Source organism: Crinia signifera, chromosome 4 (assembly GCF_055691185.1).
Source record: "Crinia signifera chromosome 4, ASM5569118v1, whole genome shotgun sequence".
NCBI classification, from domain to species: Eukaryota; Metazoa; Chordata; class Amphibia; order Anura; family Myobatrachidae; genus Crinia; species Crinia signifera.
Genome location: NC_139220.1, coordinates 140786600 through 140805998, shown reverse-complemented (window position 1 = coordinate 140805998; position 19399 = coordinate 140786600). Strand labels below are relative to the sequence as shown.

General features: G+C 40.4%; 1 protein-coding gene across 2 annotated transcripts in view; it reads left to right on the top strand.

Moving 5' to 3' along the window:
- The first annotated feature begins 512 nt into the window (after positions 1-512).
- Positions 513-19399, top strand: part of PAWR (pro-apoptotic WT1 regulator) — a 181642-nt gene continuing 162755 nt past the window's right edge. The window contains exons 1-2 of one of the 2 annotated variants that reach the window (XM_083182620.1): positions 513-638; positions 1983-2627. In XM_083182620.1, the coding sequence (XP_083038746.1) occupies positions 2073-2627 (555 nt within the window). In that variant the 5' untranslated portion in view covers positions 513-638; positions 1983-2072. Of the gene's footprint in view, positions 639-960; positions 1063-1982; positions 2628-19399 lie in introns of those variants that run through there. The other variant, XM_083182621.1, reaches the window with a different exon arrangement.

Genomic DNA, 19399 nt, shown 5'->3' with positions numbered 1-19399 from the left:
GCCCTGATATATATATATATATATATATATATATATATATATATATATATATATATTATATTTCTATATATTATATATTTATATATATATATATATATATATATATTTCTATATATATATATATATATATATATATATATATATTTTTCTATAAATATATATATAAAATATTATTTAAGGCAGGGCTGACCCAGGTTCAGTGTAAATGGTGCAGACCCAGGTCCGACCCAGGTCAAAGTGCTGTGTAAATGGGGTATAAAGCAGGGTCAGACCCTGGATACTCCAGCATTCAAAGACCAGGGTCCGACCAGGGTTTTTGGTGTAAAAGGGGTATAATCCACATACTGTACTGTAGCTTTGTGTTTGTGGAGAGACAGTCGAGGAGTACAGGCAGGCTGCGCCCATGTGACTGCTGTGGTGCCGGCGGCGATCGGCAGGTTCCGGGAAGGCTCGGAGCGCGATCCCCCCCACCCCCCTTTGAGCCGCCGAACTTCGTCACTCTCCGGAATTGCCCGAGCCTCTTTCGGCTTCTTCCGGGACTAGAGCGAGCGAGAGGTGACTGAGCAATTACTCGCCGCACCTTGTCCTAGAGGCTGGCAGCCCGGTGACTGAGTGACAACTGTGTCCCCGCAGTACAGGTAATGGAAGCCGCGCGGACCCCGCACTACCTGTGCCTGCTGCTGCAGGGGGAGGCGGAGTGACGCGGGGGGGGGGAGAAGAGGGTGCCTGAAATTCGCACATGAAACTTTGCGCAGAAGTTGGTATAGCGCTTATCGCCGCGGCTGCGGGCAGGTACAGGGCTGCTACTGCTCGGTAACCGGAGTGCACGCGTGTCTGCTCGCCTTCCCACTGGCAGCGGCTACTGGGCTTCTTACTACAGCACGCTCCATCTACTTGCTGCTCGCTATAAAGTAATGGCATCCCCTAGGGAGAGACTCGCTCAGGCTCATCTCCCTGTGACCCGCTTATGGGCTCCCATTGTTGCAGTTCTGTGTCCTAGCCTGGCATCTACTACCCTGGTATCTCTCAGCCTGGCATCTGGGGTTGGCAACAAGCTAAAAAGTTCCGTACCAAGTTTTATCTACTTTTACATTAGAGCTAGGGCCGGTACTGTCAGCCCTTGTAATCCGACTGCTTTTTTTCAGTATTTGTTCTACTATTATTATTATTACATCAATAGCACTACTGATCACATCAACACACTATTATATACACCTTTTTACACTGCACATATGAATTCTCTACACACATTAGCAATCAAACAATATTGGTTTACACAGTTTAAAAAATATCTAGTGAAACCATTTTTCTGCATTGAAAGCCTTTCGTGCGTGAACTGTAGATTACAGCAGGGCTGGCATGCTATAGGAATTGTAGTCGGGTCATGTGTTCGTTACAAGAGTGATACGCTTGTATTGCTGGCACAACTAGCAATGTCCACGCACTGCATAGGTAGCAAGCTGTGCTTTTGATGTAGCGCTCTATTAACCTTTGGCTACTTAGATCAATTTTTTTTTCTTTTCTTGATTTCTTAGAACATGAAAAGATGAAGGAAAGGGCTGATCCTGCTGTTGTTTCCTGCTTGTAATTTTGATTTATTTAATCTTTGTTACCAAAGAAGCAAGTAATATGTTGTATGACAACGCATGGCTGTCTGATCTAGGCAGTGTGTCTGAAAGTGTGTGCACTGACTTATTAAGCAGTCATGTCAGTATATCAGAGAAAAACTAGAGCTGTCTCTTTAGAAAGGAGATTAGTAGTACTGTAGGAAAAGCCAAGTTACCATCAGACTCTCTGGCACCAAACAGGGAAGCTTATTGCCGGGTACCCAGATGAAATGTGTGCAGCCCAGTATGTTTACTTGTCAATATGTGTTTCTCTCAACTTGAGTCCAGTTTAATGGTGGTGGTATTAGTTGTGCATGTAGGCATCGAGACATCTTCTGATTTTATTGTCACATATTAACACTATATTTTTTTTAGGTTTCAAACTCCAAGTGCCTGACTGTACTTGTAAAGTGCCCATTTCATGTCCTGAACATCTGGAGATCTTTGTGATTGATACGAGAGAACATGGCAAGTGGGGGTTACAGATCACATGCCCCATCTTCCACTAACACCACCGACTTCCTGGAGGAGTGGAAAGCCAAAAGGGAGAAAATGAGAGCAAAGATGTATGGAGCGGAGGTGGCGGCGGCGGCGGCAGCAGCAGCAGCAGCAGGGGCTGCTGGGGGAACTGAAATTATCAATAAAACTAGCAATGAGATGAACAATAATAATAATAGTAGCATTAATCCGTCAAACAGCAATAACCAAGCTAGTGCTCCCTCAACAGTACTGAAAGTCACTGCCATTAGGAAAACTGATGAAGACCAGCAAGTTAATTCATCTGCTAGCCAGCAAAAGAAAGGCCAAGGCCCTGTACAAGATGGTGTAGTAGTAGTGATAGGAGGAGCAGCACAGGAGGAATCGCTACCACTTACTCCACAAGATAGCCCAAGCAAGGCAAAGGAAAAGGGGAAGAACTCCAGCGGCCCAAGTGCCAGGAAGGGTAAAGGGCAGATTGAGAAGCGAAAGCTTCGGGAAAAGAGAAGGTCTACCGGAGTGGTCCATATTCCCTCAGTAGAAGTAAGTCAGGATGTCTAACAGTGTTTCATTTCTCGGTACTCTTTACCTAGAAGGGCGCCCATCGTGGTGATCGCGGGCATCGCGGGCAGTACATTAACGGCCGCGATGCCCGCGATCACCGCGATTTCCCATAGGGTTCTATGTTAAATTGAGTGCTGACCGCGATTTTCCATTCAATGCTTCAATGGCCGCGATTTGGCCATAGGAATCAATGTTAAATGGGCTACAGAGCCCAAATAGGCACAATTAACCCTTAAATGTCCCCCCAAATTTGTAACGCCACCCCACGATCCACGCCAACCCGAAGCGTGGCGAGCGCAGTGGTACGCGTCCTCCGACCTTTTCATGCCCTACTATCCACGTCGGCGTGGAGTTGAGAATAGAATAGTGTGGCGAGCCCGAAGCGTGGCGAGCGCACGCGGATACCTTCACAGTTATACGCGTCCCCTCGCGGGCTTCACAGGTGTCCGTGGCCACGCGGACACCTGTGAAGTCCGCGAAGGGACGCGTTTACCTGTGAAGGTATCCGCGTCCCCTCGCGGGGCTCGCTGCGCTCGCCACGCTTCGGGCTCGGTGGCTCGCTGCGCTCGCCACACTATTCTATTCTCAACTCCACGCCGACGTGGATAGTAGGGCATGAAAAGGTCGGAGGACGCGTACCGCCGCCCCTCGCGGGCTCGCTGCGCTCGCCACGCTTCGGGTTGGCGTGGATCGTGGGGTGGCGTTAAAAATTTGGGGGGACATTTCAGGGTTAATTGTGCCTATTTGGGCTCTGTAGCCCATTTAACATTGATTCCTATGGTAAAATCGCGGGCATTGAGGCATTTTACATGAAAATCGCGGTCAATCAGCCTTTTTAACATTGTTCCCTATGGGAAAATCGCGGTCATCGCGGGCAGCCGATTTTTATGTACCCGCGATGACCGCGATTTTTTACCCCCGACGCCCGCGATTCCAATCGCTGGCGCCCTTCTAGGTAAAGAGTACCCCTGTCTCTTAGTGATTTTATATTTTAACTTCAATTTTCCATATACTTAAGAACATCAGTAACTTCCATTAGATAAAACTGACAAAATCAGCACAAAAATATCAATGCAAACCATTTTGCTCTGCCTGTGTGTGTGTGTGTGTGTGTGTGTGTGTGTGTGTGTGTGGGATACATGAAAATATACGTATGGCGGTCCTCATGCCATTTCTGGTACTGACACATATCATTGATAGAAATGTCTTATACACTATACATTGAACATGCCCTTTACACACTGGTAAAAAAAAATGCCTGACTATCAGCAAACTGTAATGTAGTGGTTCTAGGGTTATTGGAAATTAAGGGTTCATCCTAGAAACCAACATATGCACCTAAAGTTGACAGTATTTGCTATGTAACAGGTGTCCGCCCCCCCCCCCCCCCCCCCCCCGCCATCATTTTATAAATAATTGACCACAAGTGTGGTGTGTCTGGTGTTTATCACAACTAGGGGCTGCCTTTGTACGAGTCAGTAATACCCAGTTCACATTGCTATGCAAATTACCGGGTCAACCATTTCTACCCGGTAATTTGCATTTCAACACTTGTCCGTTTCCAGTGTGAAAGGGTCAATCAGGGTCGACAGTCCTTGTCTTTCACTTCATGCACACCGAGCGATTGGTTGCTCAGCAATAAATCGATCAGTGATCAAATTGCAGTGTCCCGTTTTTCATCAGAGTCACTGTAGGAGAAAGTCGCTGGTCGCAGGAACATGCTCATCCAACCAACAACCAGTACTGAGTTAGTCGCGGGAGCGCACTCCTAGGGCCTGTGGCCCCGTACACGCAGGATATGGTGGCTCAATGACCATATCCCCAGCTATATAGACTGAAATCGGTCCACGGGTGCGGGGCTGTAGACCCAGAAATAAAGTAGGGTTGAAGACCTAGGAATGTTGACCCGGTATGAACGGATGTCGGGACTGCACCTGTCAGAATGGTAAAAGCTGGGTTTCTTAAACTATCAGTCTGAACCTAGTATAACTTTGTTAAAAGCGAGTAACTTTCCCGAACATAGGGATTATTTATTAATTTGCTATCATTTATTTATTAACACTTTCTTATATAGCACAGCAAATTCCGTTGTGCTTTACAATTGGAAAAACAGTGATGAAACAAAACTGGGTAGTGTTAGACAGTCCTAGAGGTAGGAGGGGCCTGCGCGCAAGCTTACAATCTATAGGGAAAGATAATATATAATATAGCACCAGTATTTTGCTTCATGTCTTTTACATGTTACACAGTATCTACTGGGGGGATGCGGTCAAAATCCTGACGCCGAAATCCCGACACTTTCCCCTCTATGGGTGTAAAATCTTATGTAAAATGCAACACAAACTGCGTCATTACTCTTCTCCCTGCTGCTAAGTATTATGGCCTGCGTTCTCCTATTCCTTCTGGACAGATCATACAAACTGTCACATGACAGTTTATTGATTTAATCAATAGCATTTGTAGTGTGATGTGAGAAGTCTGTAACAAGTATTGGGGCAGATGTATTAAGCCTGCGAAGAGATAAACTTGAGATAAAGTGGAGATAAACTGGAAGGAGATAACGCACCAGCCAATCAGCTGTGTTTGAAATATGACAGTTGGAAGTTGATTGGCTGGTGCGTTATCTCTTTCCAATTTATCTCCACTTTATCTCAAGTTTATCTCTTCGCAAAGCTTAATACATCTGCCCCATTATGTTTGAAGGTTACTAATTTTAATTTTAAAGTCATGAGTTTTGGAATATTTTACTGTATAGTGTGAGAGAGGAGGACAGCGTTTTGAGTGCTTGGGGCCCAGTGAACAACAGGTCCAAAAATTCTAATCTCTTTATAATAATTCTCTATAGTCTGTCCTGTCTCCCACATCCATGTGCAGTGGGAAAAGGGGCGTGCAACGCCTTTCCACCTGCTCGTGTTGCTAGGGAAATAAGACAGAAGCCAGTGAAGAGGACCTACTGGTAACAGCGTAAACGTGGTCGAGGGATGGGATGGTGTGGGACAGGGCCGCAGCAGTGGGGGGTGGAATGGGCAAAGCAGTACCCGGAATTATGGCCAGAACAGCAACCAGATGTGTCTGTACACTCTCGCCGAAGTCATGTAAAAAAAAAAAAGACCCTATCGACACACTTTGTACTTGGCGGCTTAGCTATAGCGAATGTTTTTCTCAAAATATGTGCATTCACATAAATTAAAAAAATCGGAGAGACCAATTTACTTTGTTAGATTACACTGATCTATTTGATGTGCAACATTTGTATATCTGTATGAATCTGTGTAAGAAGTGCTCTGATGCAGTGGCCACGGCTTTTTCTCGCCTTGAGGGCCAAATTCAGCCCTGATCACAGCCCTGAACATGTTGATAGCTATTTTCAGGGTCAGGGTTTTTTAAACCACATGATTGGGATGGCAACTGTAGACCACAATTTAGACCACGTCCACATCCCTATAACATTTCATAAGTTTATTACATTTTATATAATTATGAAATGGTTGCACTTTAGTATATAACAATCATTAATGGAGTGATGATGAGGGTTTGATTCATGAGCAAACTTGTTAATATCTGCCAGTAGCTCGTGGGGTCCCATCCCTGTGTATGGGACTCTGAGCCTGATCATGTCATCGCTAAGAAGAAATTATTGATGCTTTGCATGAAAACTGTGACCTAGGTGACTTTTTTTGCCCTCTCACTATGATCACATGTTTTATTGCGCAATCCACTTATAATTAAGAACAGTCTGTGCCAGCAAAACAAATACCTTCTAATTGCTGTATCTGAGTGGCTAATTGATTTTCTTTTCTATACAAGAGCCAGTTCACAGTGCTGCATCTGTCAAAAATTTGGCACAGCATTTATCACTGACAATGTTTTCTTTGAGGAGTTGGAAGCTAAATGCTACTAGTGTGAAACTTACTTTGCTCAAACCTTATTTTTTGAGTTGAGCCTGTGATGTCTGTTCTAACGAGATTTGTACAGGTTTATGGTTTAATTGCAATTTTCTTTTTGGCATAATACACCAGCTGATTAACCAAGGTCCCTTTTTTAGTTGAATAATTCCATTGACGTTGTTGAGATCATTCCTATATTGGTCCTTATTCAGATCTGATCGAAGTACAAATTTGTTCTCAAAATGGGCAAAACCATGTGCACTGCAGGTAAGGCATATACATACATATATAGAGAGAGATTTGTGTGAGTTATTTTGTTTCTGTGCTCGGTAAATACTGGCTGCATTATTTTTACACTGCAATGTATATTTCATTTTCAACACACTCCACCCACATTTAACTCTCTCTCTGTATATGTTACATCTGCCCCACCTGCAGTACACGTGGTTTTGCCCATTTTGAGAACAAATTTGTACTGCGATCAGATCTGAATAAGGGCCCTTGTCCAATCCCTGATGTATTCCAAATAATGCTATAGAGGTGCTATTCATGTTTTAACCTCTCCAATAATGTACGTGTGAAGAAGCAAGTTCAATATCTCTTTTTTTTATGATTCAGTAGGAGAGAGCAGTGTGATGAACTGTCTCCAGTTACTGTTATTATCCTCTTTTGTTATGGTATTACTTTAAGAGAATAAAGTTTATGTAAAAAAAAAAAAATCACATACCCAAAACACTAATTACTGGAATTTTAGTGTGTGTGCAGTTTAGCCGTGTATTCTGAGACTTGTCACCACTCCTTTGTGTGCACAGGACAACTGTCATCGTACACGGTACGCATGTTGGGCTGTTCTTTCCCTCAGGCAATCCTTTGTAGATTAAACATTTTGTCACGCTTGGACACCATGCACAGTGGAGAATTTTAAAGATCTTTGTTAATTGTTGAATGCAGAGGATTTTGTATGATGTAATGCAACATTTACTTCATTCTTTAAATGCTCGATCTGTTCATTTGGGTCCTTGCTTTCTTTTATGGATATATTTACACTGATAAAAACTTTGGAGTTGTGGCTTTTGTGGAGCAAACAAGCAGATGGGAAGTCATATGCTTTCAGGGAAGAGCAGGCTAGGACAAGTAATGATTGCAGGCAACAAAGCAATAAATGGAGCATGCTTGTCTGATTTACGTTAAGGCTCTGGAGTGTGCCACATTAACCCCCACCCACAAACAAATTTTGACGCAGTTAGAGGTTGTTTGCACAATGGGTAACCACCATGCTGTTTGTCGAAGATAATCTAGCTTTCTGTCCACAGATAAACGGAACATAAATTATTTCATTGTTTTGTTTATTGACTGTAATAAAAACTAATTAATTCCTAAGGGACACCGTCATCAACATTCTGTGTGCTTTGTGTTTATAAGCCTAGTGTTAGTTGTGTATTTTGCACTAAATTCTACACGTCTTTGAATTGAACAGCTCTGGTGTAACTCCTTCCCACCTCTGTATTAATGATTTGTTCCTTTCACTGTCCTGTAAAGCAATTAGTAAGCAGTTTGACTACTATTTTTGGCAATCATTTAGAAAGTCTGAACAAAAATTAGTGACCCTGGGGCCACTCGGTAGCGCTAGTCGTGCTAGATCTGTATTTACAGGAAAGTTTCAAGGACACTATCCCCACAGTGCCAACAACAAAAGAACACAGTCTATAGAGATATACCGTTTAATGTAAACATATATTTAGTTAACTGTGCAGGAGTATCGCTGCTTCTTATACAGGGAGTGCTGATCCCTTTTAGAGAGACAATGTACAAGTTAAGTGGCAGACACCATAGGTATCTGTCACTTTAAGAAGCGCGGTCCTGCTCAGTAATCAAATGTCCATACGTTTGTAATGAAAAATATAAATCATTTTATTAAAACAATATATAATAATATTTTCCCCCAATAACAATTCATGGATTGCAATCACAAAAAACAGACGGAAAGAAAAAACATACAACACACAACATATAATATAAAAGCTAGATATTAGCTAGGATTGGCCGATTGGTTCAGTCACTAGATGAATGAGGCTTTGTGCAGAATGTATCTAGAGGCAAAATTAGAACTTGGGTATAGTTACCAGTCCTGTACATTTGGTTCCAAGGCAATGCGCTGATAATAGTGGTAATTAACCCTCAGGTCAGTCACTCCATAATTTTACCAGAGATGTAATCCGGAACTTGCTGCAATGGGGACCTTTCCTGCTGGACCAGCCAGCTGGGTGGTTAAAGATTTTTGTAATCCACGTGTACTTGCGCTGAACAGGAACACTGCACAATAAGACCAGCGGTGGGTATGGGCTCAAAAACGCGTTTCTCCGCCTGTCACTGGGGTCGGCGGCTTCCTCAGTCTGAGCCCACAATCATAAATCGGACAGTTATATAGCGGCGACTTTCGCGCCCTTCATTACACCCGCACTTCCGGGTTGCACTCCAAGCCTCGTTCTCGTTCACATGTATTTATAGGCTCCCGCGGCCATTTTGTTTAATGCGTGTCAAGCCTCAGTTTCACTCCGGGAGCATAACAATATAGTCTTGCATATACAAGCCTCATTTGCATATCCCGAATAAACGGGTTTTTTTCCTTTTAGCACAATCAATAGTCCATATGCCCATACATATTCCACCATGCCTCTATTTCTGCTAACATTTTGCCTCTTAGAAATACAGACCAAAACGGGCTTATCATTATCCTATGTTGGTTATCAATCCTTAAAGGGACATACACACACATAACAAAGACATAACATTAATAACAAAAAATACATGACAAAAATTCATAATTAATTGATAGTATTTCATCTCTCTGCATCAATAATTAGATTATATATAAAAAAGCAGAATTTTCAATTAATGCATGAACATAATAAAATAATAATAATAATCAGAAAATATAGAGTAAAAATACTGATAATCTCAGGACATCTTCAATTATAACATCGATGTTGGTAATTTAATCCAGAGGACTCAATCCGTCCATAGGGTCCCAGATTCGATAGCATGCATAAATTGAATTTACAACTAAAAAATATATATAATTAATGTGTTGCTCACTCAAAAATTAATAAATCATTATAAAATAATAATTATAAAATATCTTTATATATATATTAACAGATTATGTAATATTCCCAATATAGTGGCCACAATTTCCTACCCTTCAATAACCAAACCCCCCTCCTACCGTGCAACCCACCCTCATTTTATGCTTAGTAAATAATGTAAATACAGCTGATTACCTATTGATGGATTAACCCTTCACATACATTTTATACCCCCACCCCCCCTCATGGATCTCAGAATTAATAACAATACAACTGTTAGTGCAAATACCTAATGGTGAATATACCCTTCAAATAGATAGTTAACTAATAGAACCTCCCACCCCCCACTAATAAATCTCACAAATAGTGTGACTAAAAGTATTCAAAATCTAGCTTGCATAATTAAAGATGCTAATACCCAATTCTTGACTCCTAACCCGGACAAGTTACCCATCCCAAACATGATTGTTGGTATACTCGAAAGGAGAATACTAAATACCGTTCAATTCTATTGTATCATTTAGTCCAAGTGGACTTAAAGTTTTCAAGCAGAAAATCCAGTAGGCCTCTCTCCTACACAAGCGGACATATCTATCTCCGCCTCTAGGTGTACTCACGACATGTTCGATCCCCAACATACGGAACCCCTTCACATCACCTTTTTGACATAGGGCCATATGCCTATAAAGACTATTATTCCTATTCATTTTCATAATATTTCTCCTATGCTCCATATACCTAATGTGGAGATTTCTAATAGTGCGGCCTACATATTGCAGGCCGCACCCACAGGTTAAAAGGTAAATTATATATTTGGTTTTACAGTTAATGAAGGTTTTGATGGGAAAAATTTCTCCAGAGACATGGGATGAAAAATTTGTGTACTTTTTTTCAGAGGTAATACAGGAGCCACAAGAACCTCCCACCCCCCCCCTCCACATCTATGGTAGCCTTCGGGTTTGGGTGGAAGCCAGGTTGTTAGGCTAATGTCTTTATTTTCCTTTTTCTTAAAAAAACTCGGCGCCAGCTTTTCTTTTAGATTACGTGCTCTTCTAAATACTATTGCGTTATCAAAATTAATTTCATTGGTGAGAATTTCATCTGATTTTAACAGATACATATTCCTTTTCATGATCTTTTTAATCTCCATTGCTTTAGTATTATACTGTGTAACAAACACAGCCTTCTTATTTTTAACATGCTCCGTCTTCTTTTCTCTAGTCTCCTGTGCTCCCAGGTCAGAACCTAGTAATATTTCTCTGTCTATTTTTTCCACGGCTTCCATGGACTCCTGCAATAGTCTGGGGGGGTAGCCCTGCTCAAGGAACGACTGACGAATATTCTCACTTTGTTTTTTGAATGCTCCATTTGTTGAGCAGTTCCGCTTTATCCGCATGAACTGACTCTTGGGAATGTTTGATTTCCATTTTTTATAATGATTACTCTGATAGTTAAGGTACCTATTTTGGTCCACACTTTTAATATAGGTCTCAGTTTGTACTTTACCTCCTTCTATCTTGAGGGCGATATCCAGGAAATTAACATTACTTTTATGAAAGTTACTTGTAAATTTCAACCCAAAACCATTATTATTAAGACCATTCGTGAATTGTGTAACAGAATCCAAATCCCCATCCCAAACAAAAAACAAATCGTCTATGTATCTGCCATAGAGGACCAAGTTCGCCCCAAGCTCCGCCCCCCACACATGATGTTCCTCAAATTGTCCCATAAACAAATTTGCGAAGCTCGGGGCGAACCTGGTCCCCATAGCTGTGCCCAGTGACTGTAAATAAAAATGTGAGTCAAAAATAAAATAATTGTGTGTCAAAATAAAACGGATAGAACGTATAATAAAATCCACCAGGTCGTCCGAGATCGCAGGATCTCTAGAAAGGTAATATTTAACCGCTTTAATGCCCAGCTCGTGGTCTATGTTCGAATATAATGCCTCCACATCGCTGGTTATGAAATAATAACTATCTTTCCATTGCAAGTCCTTAGTCATTTTCAAAAAATCTGTCGTATCTTTTATATACGATTTCAACTCTTTAACATATTTCTGCAGATAACTATCTACAAAAAATGAAAGGTTGTTAGTCATAGAGCCTATTCCTGCGATTATCGGACGACCTGGTGGATTCACCAGTGTCTTGTGGATTTTTGGAAGAAAATAATAAGTGGGTGTGATGGGATATGGAACAAAAAGAAAACCATATGTTTCCCTGGATATCGCCCCCACTGATAGACCGTCATCAAGGAGGTGGCTCAGCTCATGCAGATAAATCCCAGTCGGATCATTTGAAAGTTTACTGTAATATTTCACATCAGTAAGTTGCCTATAGGCCTCTTTTAAATATTCGTCAGTCCCCATCAGCACGACTCCCCCCCCTTTGTCTGCCTGTTTAATAGTAACATTGGGGTCGTCCAATATCCTTTTTAAGGCCAGTCTCTCTTTTTTAGATAAGTTGTCCTGTAGAGGGGTTTTATCGGACTTGGCACAAAGTACCCTAAATTGCTCCATTGTGACTTTATAGAAACTCTCCACAAAAGGGCCTCTAAATTGTAGGGGATAAAAATCAGATTTTTTCTTAAAGATTTTATCGGGAGATTTGTCTTTTACATCATAAATCGGAATAATATCACTAGCATGTTCACTTTCTGCTAATAGGGAGTCCAGAATATTGACCATCGCCTGATCTTCTTGCCCTAATTGTATATCCCTATTGATCACTCCTGACTCCTTTTGATTATTTTTAAGGATGAAATATCTTTTTTGGCTCAGATTTCTCACAAAACGGTTTAAATCAACAAAAAGCTCAAATAAATTAGGCTTATTAGCTGGAGCAAAATTTAACCCCTTCTCCAATAGGCTAATCTCCTCCTCGCTCAATATTCTCTGGGAGAGATTAAATATCCCCTTTCCTTTTACCTTCTTTTTATTAAAGAGTTTTCTGGATAATTTCTATCCTCCCCGTTTGCCCCTAGTTCTTCGTCTCTTAGTCTTTTGTTTGACCTGGTTGGGTTCTCCTGTTGATGTTTTGGATAGTTCATCCTGGGGGGGGTCCCCTAAAAAAACTTTTTCTCCATAATTAGGTGAGGTTGTTTGACTGCTCCCTAGCCTATCATTCCTATAACCTGGACCTTCTCTACTGTAATGGGATTTTTTATTATTTTGTTTGAAGCCATGTCTAGGACCTTCAGGTGTCCCATATCCTTCCAATGGTGCAAACCGATTGTAAGTGTCTAATTGATATCTCTCCTCTTTTTGTTGTTCTCGACGTTGGGGCCTAGAATAAACAAATTGTCTGCCTCTTTGTTCTAAATTATTCCCATATGAACGGTAGTTAGTACTCTCCCCTCGATAATGTTTTTTATTATCATAGCTGTTTTCCCAGTTTCTTCCTGTTCTATTTCTATTGTAAGTGTGAACTGTCCCTGTTTCATAATCAGATCTATCTCTGTCCAATTTCGTGTTTTTTCTCTGGATGAGAGTTTTTTCAAACTCTTCTACATTTTTATTAACCTGTGCATCCCTTTTGGGGAACTCTAAATCCCCTGCATGCATTTTGAGTTTATCATGCACTAATTCGATTTCTTGTTGGATCTCCTTAACCTTATCCTCTCTAAATCTGACGAGCAATCTCATTAGATTCTTGGAACAATTATCCAAGATCCCCTCCCATTCTTCTGAGAACTTTTTATCCTCTTTAAAAGTAGAGGTTTTAAGGATCCTCAATCCCCTTGGGATCAGGCCCTGGTCCAGATATTTCTGCAGCAGCACCTGATCCCACCAATGTCTTGTTTCATTCAAGCACAGGTTCTCTAATTTGTTAAACTATATGTTTACATTAAACGGTATATCTCTATAGACTGTGTTCTTTTGTTGTTGGCACTGTGGGGATAGTGTCCTTGAAACTTTCCTGTAAATACAGATCTAGCACGACTAGCGCTACCGAGTGGCCCCAGGGTCACTAATTTTTGTTCGGTTGTTTACGTTTGTGTTTAAGTAGCAGCAGAGTCGAGCTATATATGTGTTCTAAATCATGTCTAACTTAAAATGTATAAGCGAGAGACTAGAAAGAAGAAATATGTATTTAAAAGATCCAATGAAGATTCAACAATCACAACCAGCTGAAAATGTTGATAGCATGCATGGCCTGTTTAACAAATTAGAGAACCTGTGCTTGAATGAAACAAGACATTGGTGGGATCAGGTGCTGCTGCAGAAATATCTGGACCAGGGCCTGATCCCAAGGGGATTGAGGATCCTTAAAACCTCTACTTTTAAAGAGGATAAAAAGTTCTCAGAAGAATGGGAGGGGATCTTGGATAATTGTTCCAAGAATCTAATGAGATTGCTCGTCAGATTTAGAGAGGATAAGGTTAAGGAGATCCAACAAGAAATCGAATTAGTGCATGATAAACTCAAAATGCATGCAGGGGATTTAGAGTTCCCCAAAAGGGATGCACAGGTTAATAAAAATGTAGAAGAGTTTGAAAAAACTCTCATCCAGAGAAAAAACACGAAATTGGACAGAGATAGATCTGATTATGAAACAGGGACAGTTCACACTTACAATAGAAATAGAACAGGAAGAAACTGGGAAAACAGCTATGATAATAAAAAACATTATCGAGGGGAGAGTACTAACTACCGTTCATATGGGAATAATTTAGAACAAAGAGGCAGACAATTTGTTTATTCTAGGCCCCAACGTCGAGAACAACAAAAAGAGGAGAGATATCAATTAGACACTTACAATCGGTTTGCACCATTGGAAGGATATGGGACACCTGAAGGTCCTAGACATGGCTTCAAACAAAATAATAAAAAATCCCATTACAGTAGAGAAGGTCCAGGTTATAGGAATGATAGGCTAGGGAGCAGTCAAACAACCTCACCTAATTATGGAGAAAAAGTTTTTTTAGGGGACCCCCCCAGGATGAACTATCCAAAACATCAACAGGAGAACCCAACCAGGTCAAACAAAAGACTAAGAGACGAAGAACTAGGGGCAAACGGGGAGGATGGAAATTATCCAGAAAACTCTTTAATAAAAAGAAGGTAAAAGGAAAGGGGATATTTAATCTCTCCCAGAGAATATTGAGCGAGGAGGAGATTAGCCTATTGGAGAAGGGGTTAAATTTTGCTCCAGCTAATAAGCCTAATTTATTTGAGCTTTTTGTTGATTTAAACCGTTTTGTGAGAAATCTGAGCCAAAAAAGATATTTCATCCTTAAAAATAATCAAAAGGAGTCAGGAGTGATCAATAGGGATATACAATTAGGGCAAGAAGATCAGGCGATGGTCAATATTCTGGACTCCCTATTAGCAGAAAGTGAACATGCTAGTGATATTATTCCGATTTATGATGTAAAAGACAAATCTCCCGATAAAATCTTTAAGAAAAAATCTGATTTTTATCCCCTACAATTTAGAGGCCCTTTTGTGGAGAGTTTCTATAAAGTCACAATGGAGCAATTTAGGGTACTTTGTGCCAAGTCCGATAAAACCCCTCTACAGGACAACTTATCTAAAAAAGAGAGACTGGCCTTAAAAAGGATATTGGACGACCCCAATGTTACTATTAAACAGGCAGACAAAGGGGGGGGAGTCGTGCTGATGGGGACTGACGAATATTTAAAAGAGGCCTATAGGCAACTTACTGATGTGAAATATTACAGTAAACTTTCAAATGATCCGACTGGGATTTATCTGCATGAGCTGAGCCACCTCCTTGATGACGGTCTATCAGTGGGGGCGATATCCAGGGAAACATATGGTTTTCTTTTTGTTCCATATCCCATCACACCCACTTATTATTTTCTTCCAAAAATCCACAAGACACTGGTGAATCCACCAGGTCGTCCGATAATCGCAGGAATAGGCTCTATGACTAACAACCTTTCATTTTTTGTAGATAGTTATCTGCAGAAATATGTTAAAGAGTTGAAATCGTATATAAAAGATACGACAGATTTTTTGAAAATGACTAAGGACTTGCAATGGAAAGATAGTTATTATTTCATAACCAGCGATGTGGAGGCATTATATTCGAACATAGACCACGAGCTGGGCATTAAAGCGGTTAAATATTACCTTTCTAGAGATCCTGCGATCTCGGACGACCTGGTGGATTTTATTATACGTTCTATCCGTTTTATTTTGACACACAATTATTTTATTTTTGACTCACATTTTTATTTACAGTCACTGGGCACAGCTATGGGGACCAGGTTCGCCCCGAGCTTCGCAAATTTGTTTATGGGACAATTTGAGGAACATCATGTGTGGGGGGCGGAGCTTGGGGCGAACTTGGTCCTCTATGGCAGATACATAGACGATTTGTTTTTTGTTTGGGATGGGGATTTGGATTCTGTTACACAATTCACGAATGGTCTTAATAATAATGGTTTTGGGTTGAAATTTACAAGTAACTTTCATAAAAGTAATGTTAATTTCCTGGATATCGCCCTCAAGATAGAAGGAGGTAAAGTACAAACTGAGACCTATATTAAAAGTGTGGACCAAAATAGGTACCTTAACTATCAGAGTAATCATTATAAAAAATGGAAATCAAACATTCCCAAGAGTCAGTTCATGCGGATAAAGCGGAACTGCTCAACAAATGGAGCATTCAAAAAACAAAGTGAGAATATTCGTCAGTCGTTCCTTGAGCAGGGCTACCCCCCCAGACTATTGCAGGAGTCCATGGAAGCCGTGGAAAAAATAGACAGAGAAATATTACTAGGTTCTGACCTGGGAGCACAGGAGACTAGAGAAAAGAAGACGGAGCATGTTAAAAATAAGAAGGCTGTGTTTGTTACACAGTATAATACTAAAGCAATGGAGATTAAAAAGATCATGAAAAGGAATATGTATCTGTTAAAATCAGATGAAATTCTCACCAATGAAATTAATTTTGATAACGGATTAGTATTTAGAAGAGCACGTAATCTAAAAGAAAAGCTGGCGCCGAGTTTTTTTAAGAAAAAGGAAAATAAAGACATTAGCCTAACAACATGGCTTCCACCCAAACCCGAAGGCTACCATAGATGTGGAGGGGGGGGGGGTGGGAGGTTCTTGTGGCTCCTGTATTACCTCTGAAAAAAAGTACACAAATTTTTCATCCCATGTCTCTGGAGAAATTTTTCCCATCAAAACCTTCATTAACTGTAAAACCAAATATATAATTTACCTTTTAACCTGTGGGTGCGGCCTGCAATATGTAGGCCGCACTATTAGAAATCTCCACATTAGGTATATGGAGCATAGGAGAAATATTATGAAAATGAATAGGAATAATAGTCTTTATAGGCATATGGCCCTATGTCAAAAAGGTGATGTGAAGGGGTTCCGTATGTTGGGGATCGAACATGTCGTGAGTACACCTAGAGGCGGAGATAGATATGTCCGCTTGTGTAGGAGAGAGGCCTACTGGATTTTCTGCTTGAAAACTTTAAGTCCACTTGGACTAAATGATACAATAGAATTGAACGGTATTTAGTATTCTCCTTTCGAGTATACCAACAATCATGTTTGGGATGGGTAACTTGTCCGGGTTAGGAGTCAAGAATTGGGTATTAGCATCTTTAATTATGCAAGCTAGATTTTGAATACTTTTAGTCACACTATTTGTGAGATTTATTAGTGGGGGGTGGGAGGTTCTATTAGTTAACTATCTATTTGAAGGGTATATTCACCATTAGGTATTTGCACTAACAGTTGTATTGTTATTAATTCTGAGATCCATGAGGGGGGGTGGGGGTATAAAATGTATGTGAAGGGTTAATCCATCAATAGGTAATCAGCTGTATTTACATTATTTACTAAGCATAAAATGAGGGTGGGTTGCACGGTAGGAGGGGGGTTTGGTTATTGAAGGGTAGGAAATTGTGGCCACTATATTGGGAATATTACATAATCTGTTAATATATATATAAAGATATTTTATAATTATTATTTTATAATGATTTATTAATTTTTGAGTGAGCAACACATTAATTATATATATTTTTTAGTTGTAAATTCAATTTATGCATGCTATCGAATCTGGGACCCTATGGACGGATTGAGTCCTCTGGATTAAATTACCAACATCGATGTTATAATTGAAGATGTCCTGAGATTATCAGTATTTTTACTCTATATTTTCTGATTATTATTATTATTTTATTATGTTCATGCATTAATTGAAAATTCTGCTTTTTTATATATAATCTAATTATTGATGCAGAGAGATGAAATACTATCAATTAATTATGAATTTTTGTCATGTATTTTTTGTTATTAATGTTATGTCTTTGTTATGTGTGTGTATGTCCCTTTAAGGATTGATAACCAACATAGGATAATGATAAGCCCGTTTTGGTCTGTATTTCTAAGAGGCAAAATGTTAGCAGAAATAGAGGCATGGTGGAATATGTATGGGCATATGGACTATTGATTGTGCTAAAAGGAAAAAAACCCGTTTATTCGGGATATGCAAATGAGGCTTGTATATGCAAGACTATATTGTTATGCTCCCGGAGTGAAACTGAGGCTTGACACGCATTAAACAAAATGGCCGCGGGAGCCTATAAATACATGTGAACGAGAACGAGGCTTGGAGTGCAACCCGGAAGTGCGGGTGTAATGAAGGGCGCGAAAGTCGCCGCTATATAACTGTCCGATTTATGATTGTGGGCTCAGACTGAGGAAGCCGCCGACCCCAGTGACAGGCGGAGAAACGCGTTTTTGAGCCCATACCCACCGCTGGTCTTATTGTGCAGTGTTCCTGTTCAGCGCAAGTACACGTGGATTACAAAAATCTTTAACCACCCAGCTGGCTGGTCCAGCAGGAAAGGTCCCCATTGCAGCAAGTTCCGGATTACATCTCTGGTAAAATTATGGAGTGACTGACCTGAGGGTTAATTACCACTATTATCAGCGCATTGCCTTGGAACCAAATGTACAGGACTGGTAACTATACCCAAGTTCTAATTTTGCCTCTAGATACATTCTGCACAAAGCCTCATTCATCTAGTGACTGAACCAATCGGCCAATCCTAGCTAATATCTAGCTTTTATATTATATGTTGTGTGTTGTATGTTTTTTCTTTCCGTCTGTTTTTTGTGATTGCAATCCATGAATTGTTATTGGGGGAAAATATTATTATATATTGTTTTAATAAAATGATTTATATTTTTCATTACAAACGTATGGACATTTGATTACTGAGCAGGACCGCGCTTCTTAAAGTGACAGATACCTATGGTGTCTGCCACTTAACTTGTACATTTAGAAAGTCTAATGCTGTATGCACAATGCAAAAATTTGGTACTATATGGGATAAACCATTTGCTCCAAAAAGCAGGAAATTGGGCAGAAATGGTTGTTCACATAAATTGGTTAAATAAAATGGATTTAACCAGTTTTTGGAACTTCTGATTTTGTCTGTTTTCCAGTGTTTGGGGGCAAATGGTCTCTTTTCATTATAGGCCCATACACACTGGGTGACTTTGAGCAGAAAGTAGCTCAGTTTACTCAGTTGAACTTCTTTCAGCTTCAAAGCTGCCCAGTGTGTTCCACGCTCAATAAGACTCTACTAGCCTCCAAACTTTCAAGGTTCCCAGAAAACTCACCTCTTCAGGCAAGCCTATCGTATTTAGGTTCCACACGCATAACCCTCTGAGGCACTTATGTATTATATAGCTTCCCTTCTGAACTTGCAACTTGGTGGGACTGCTGTGCTATTACTGATGCCTGTCCTTGTGTTTCCCTCCTATGTCCCT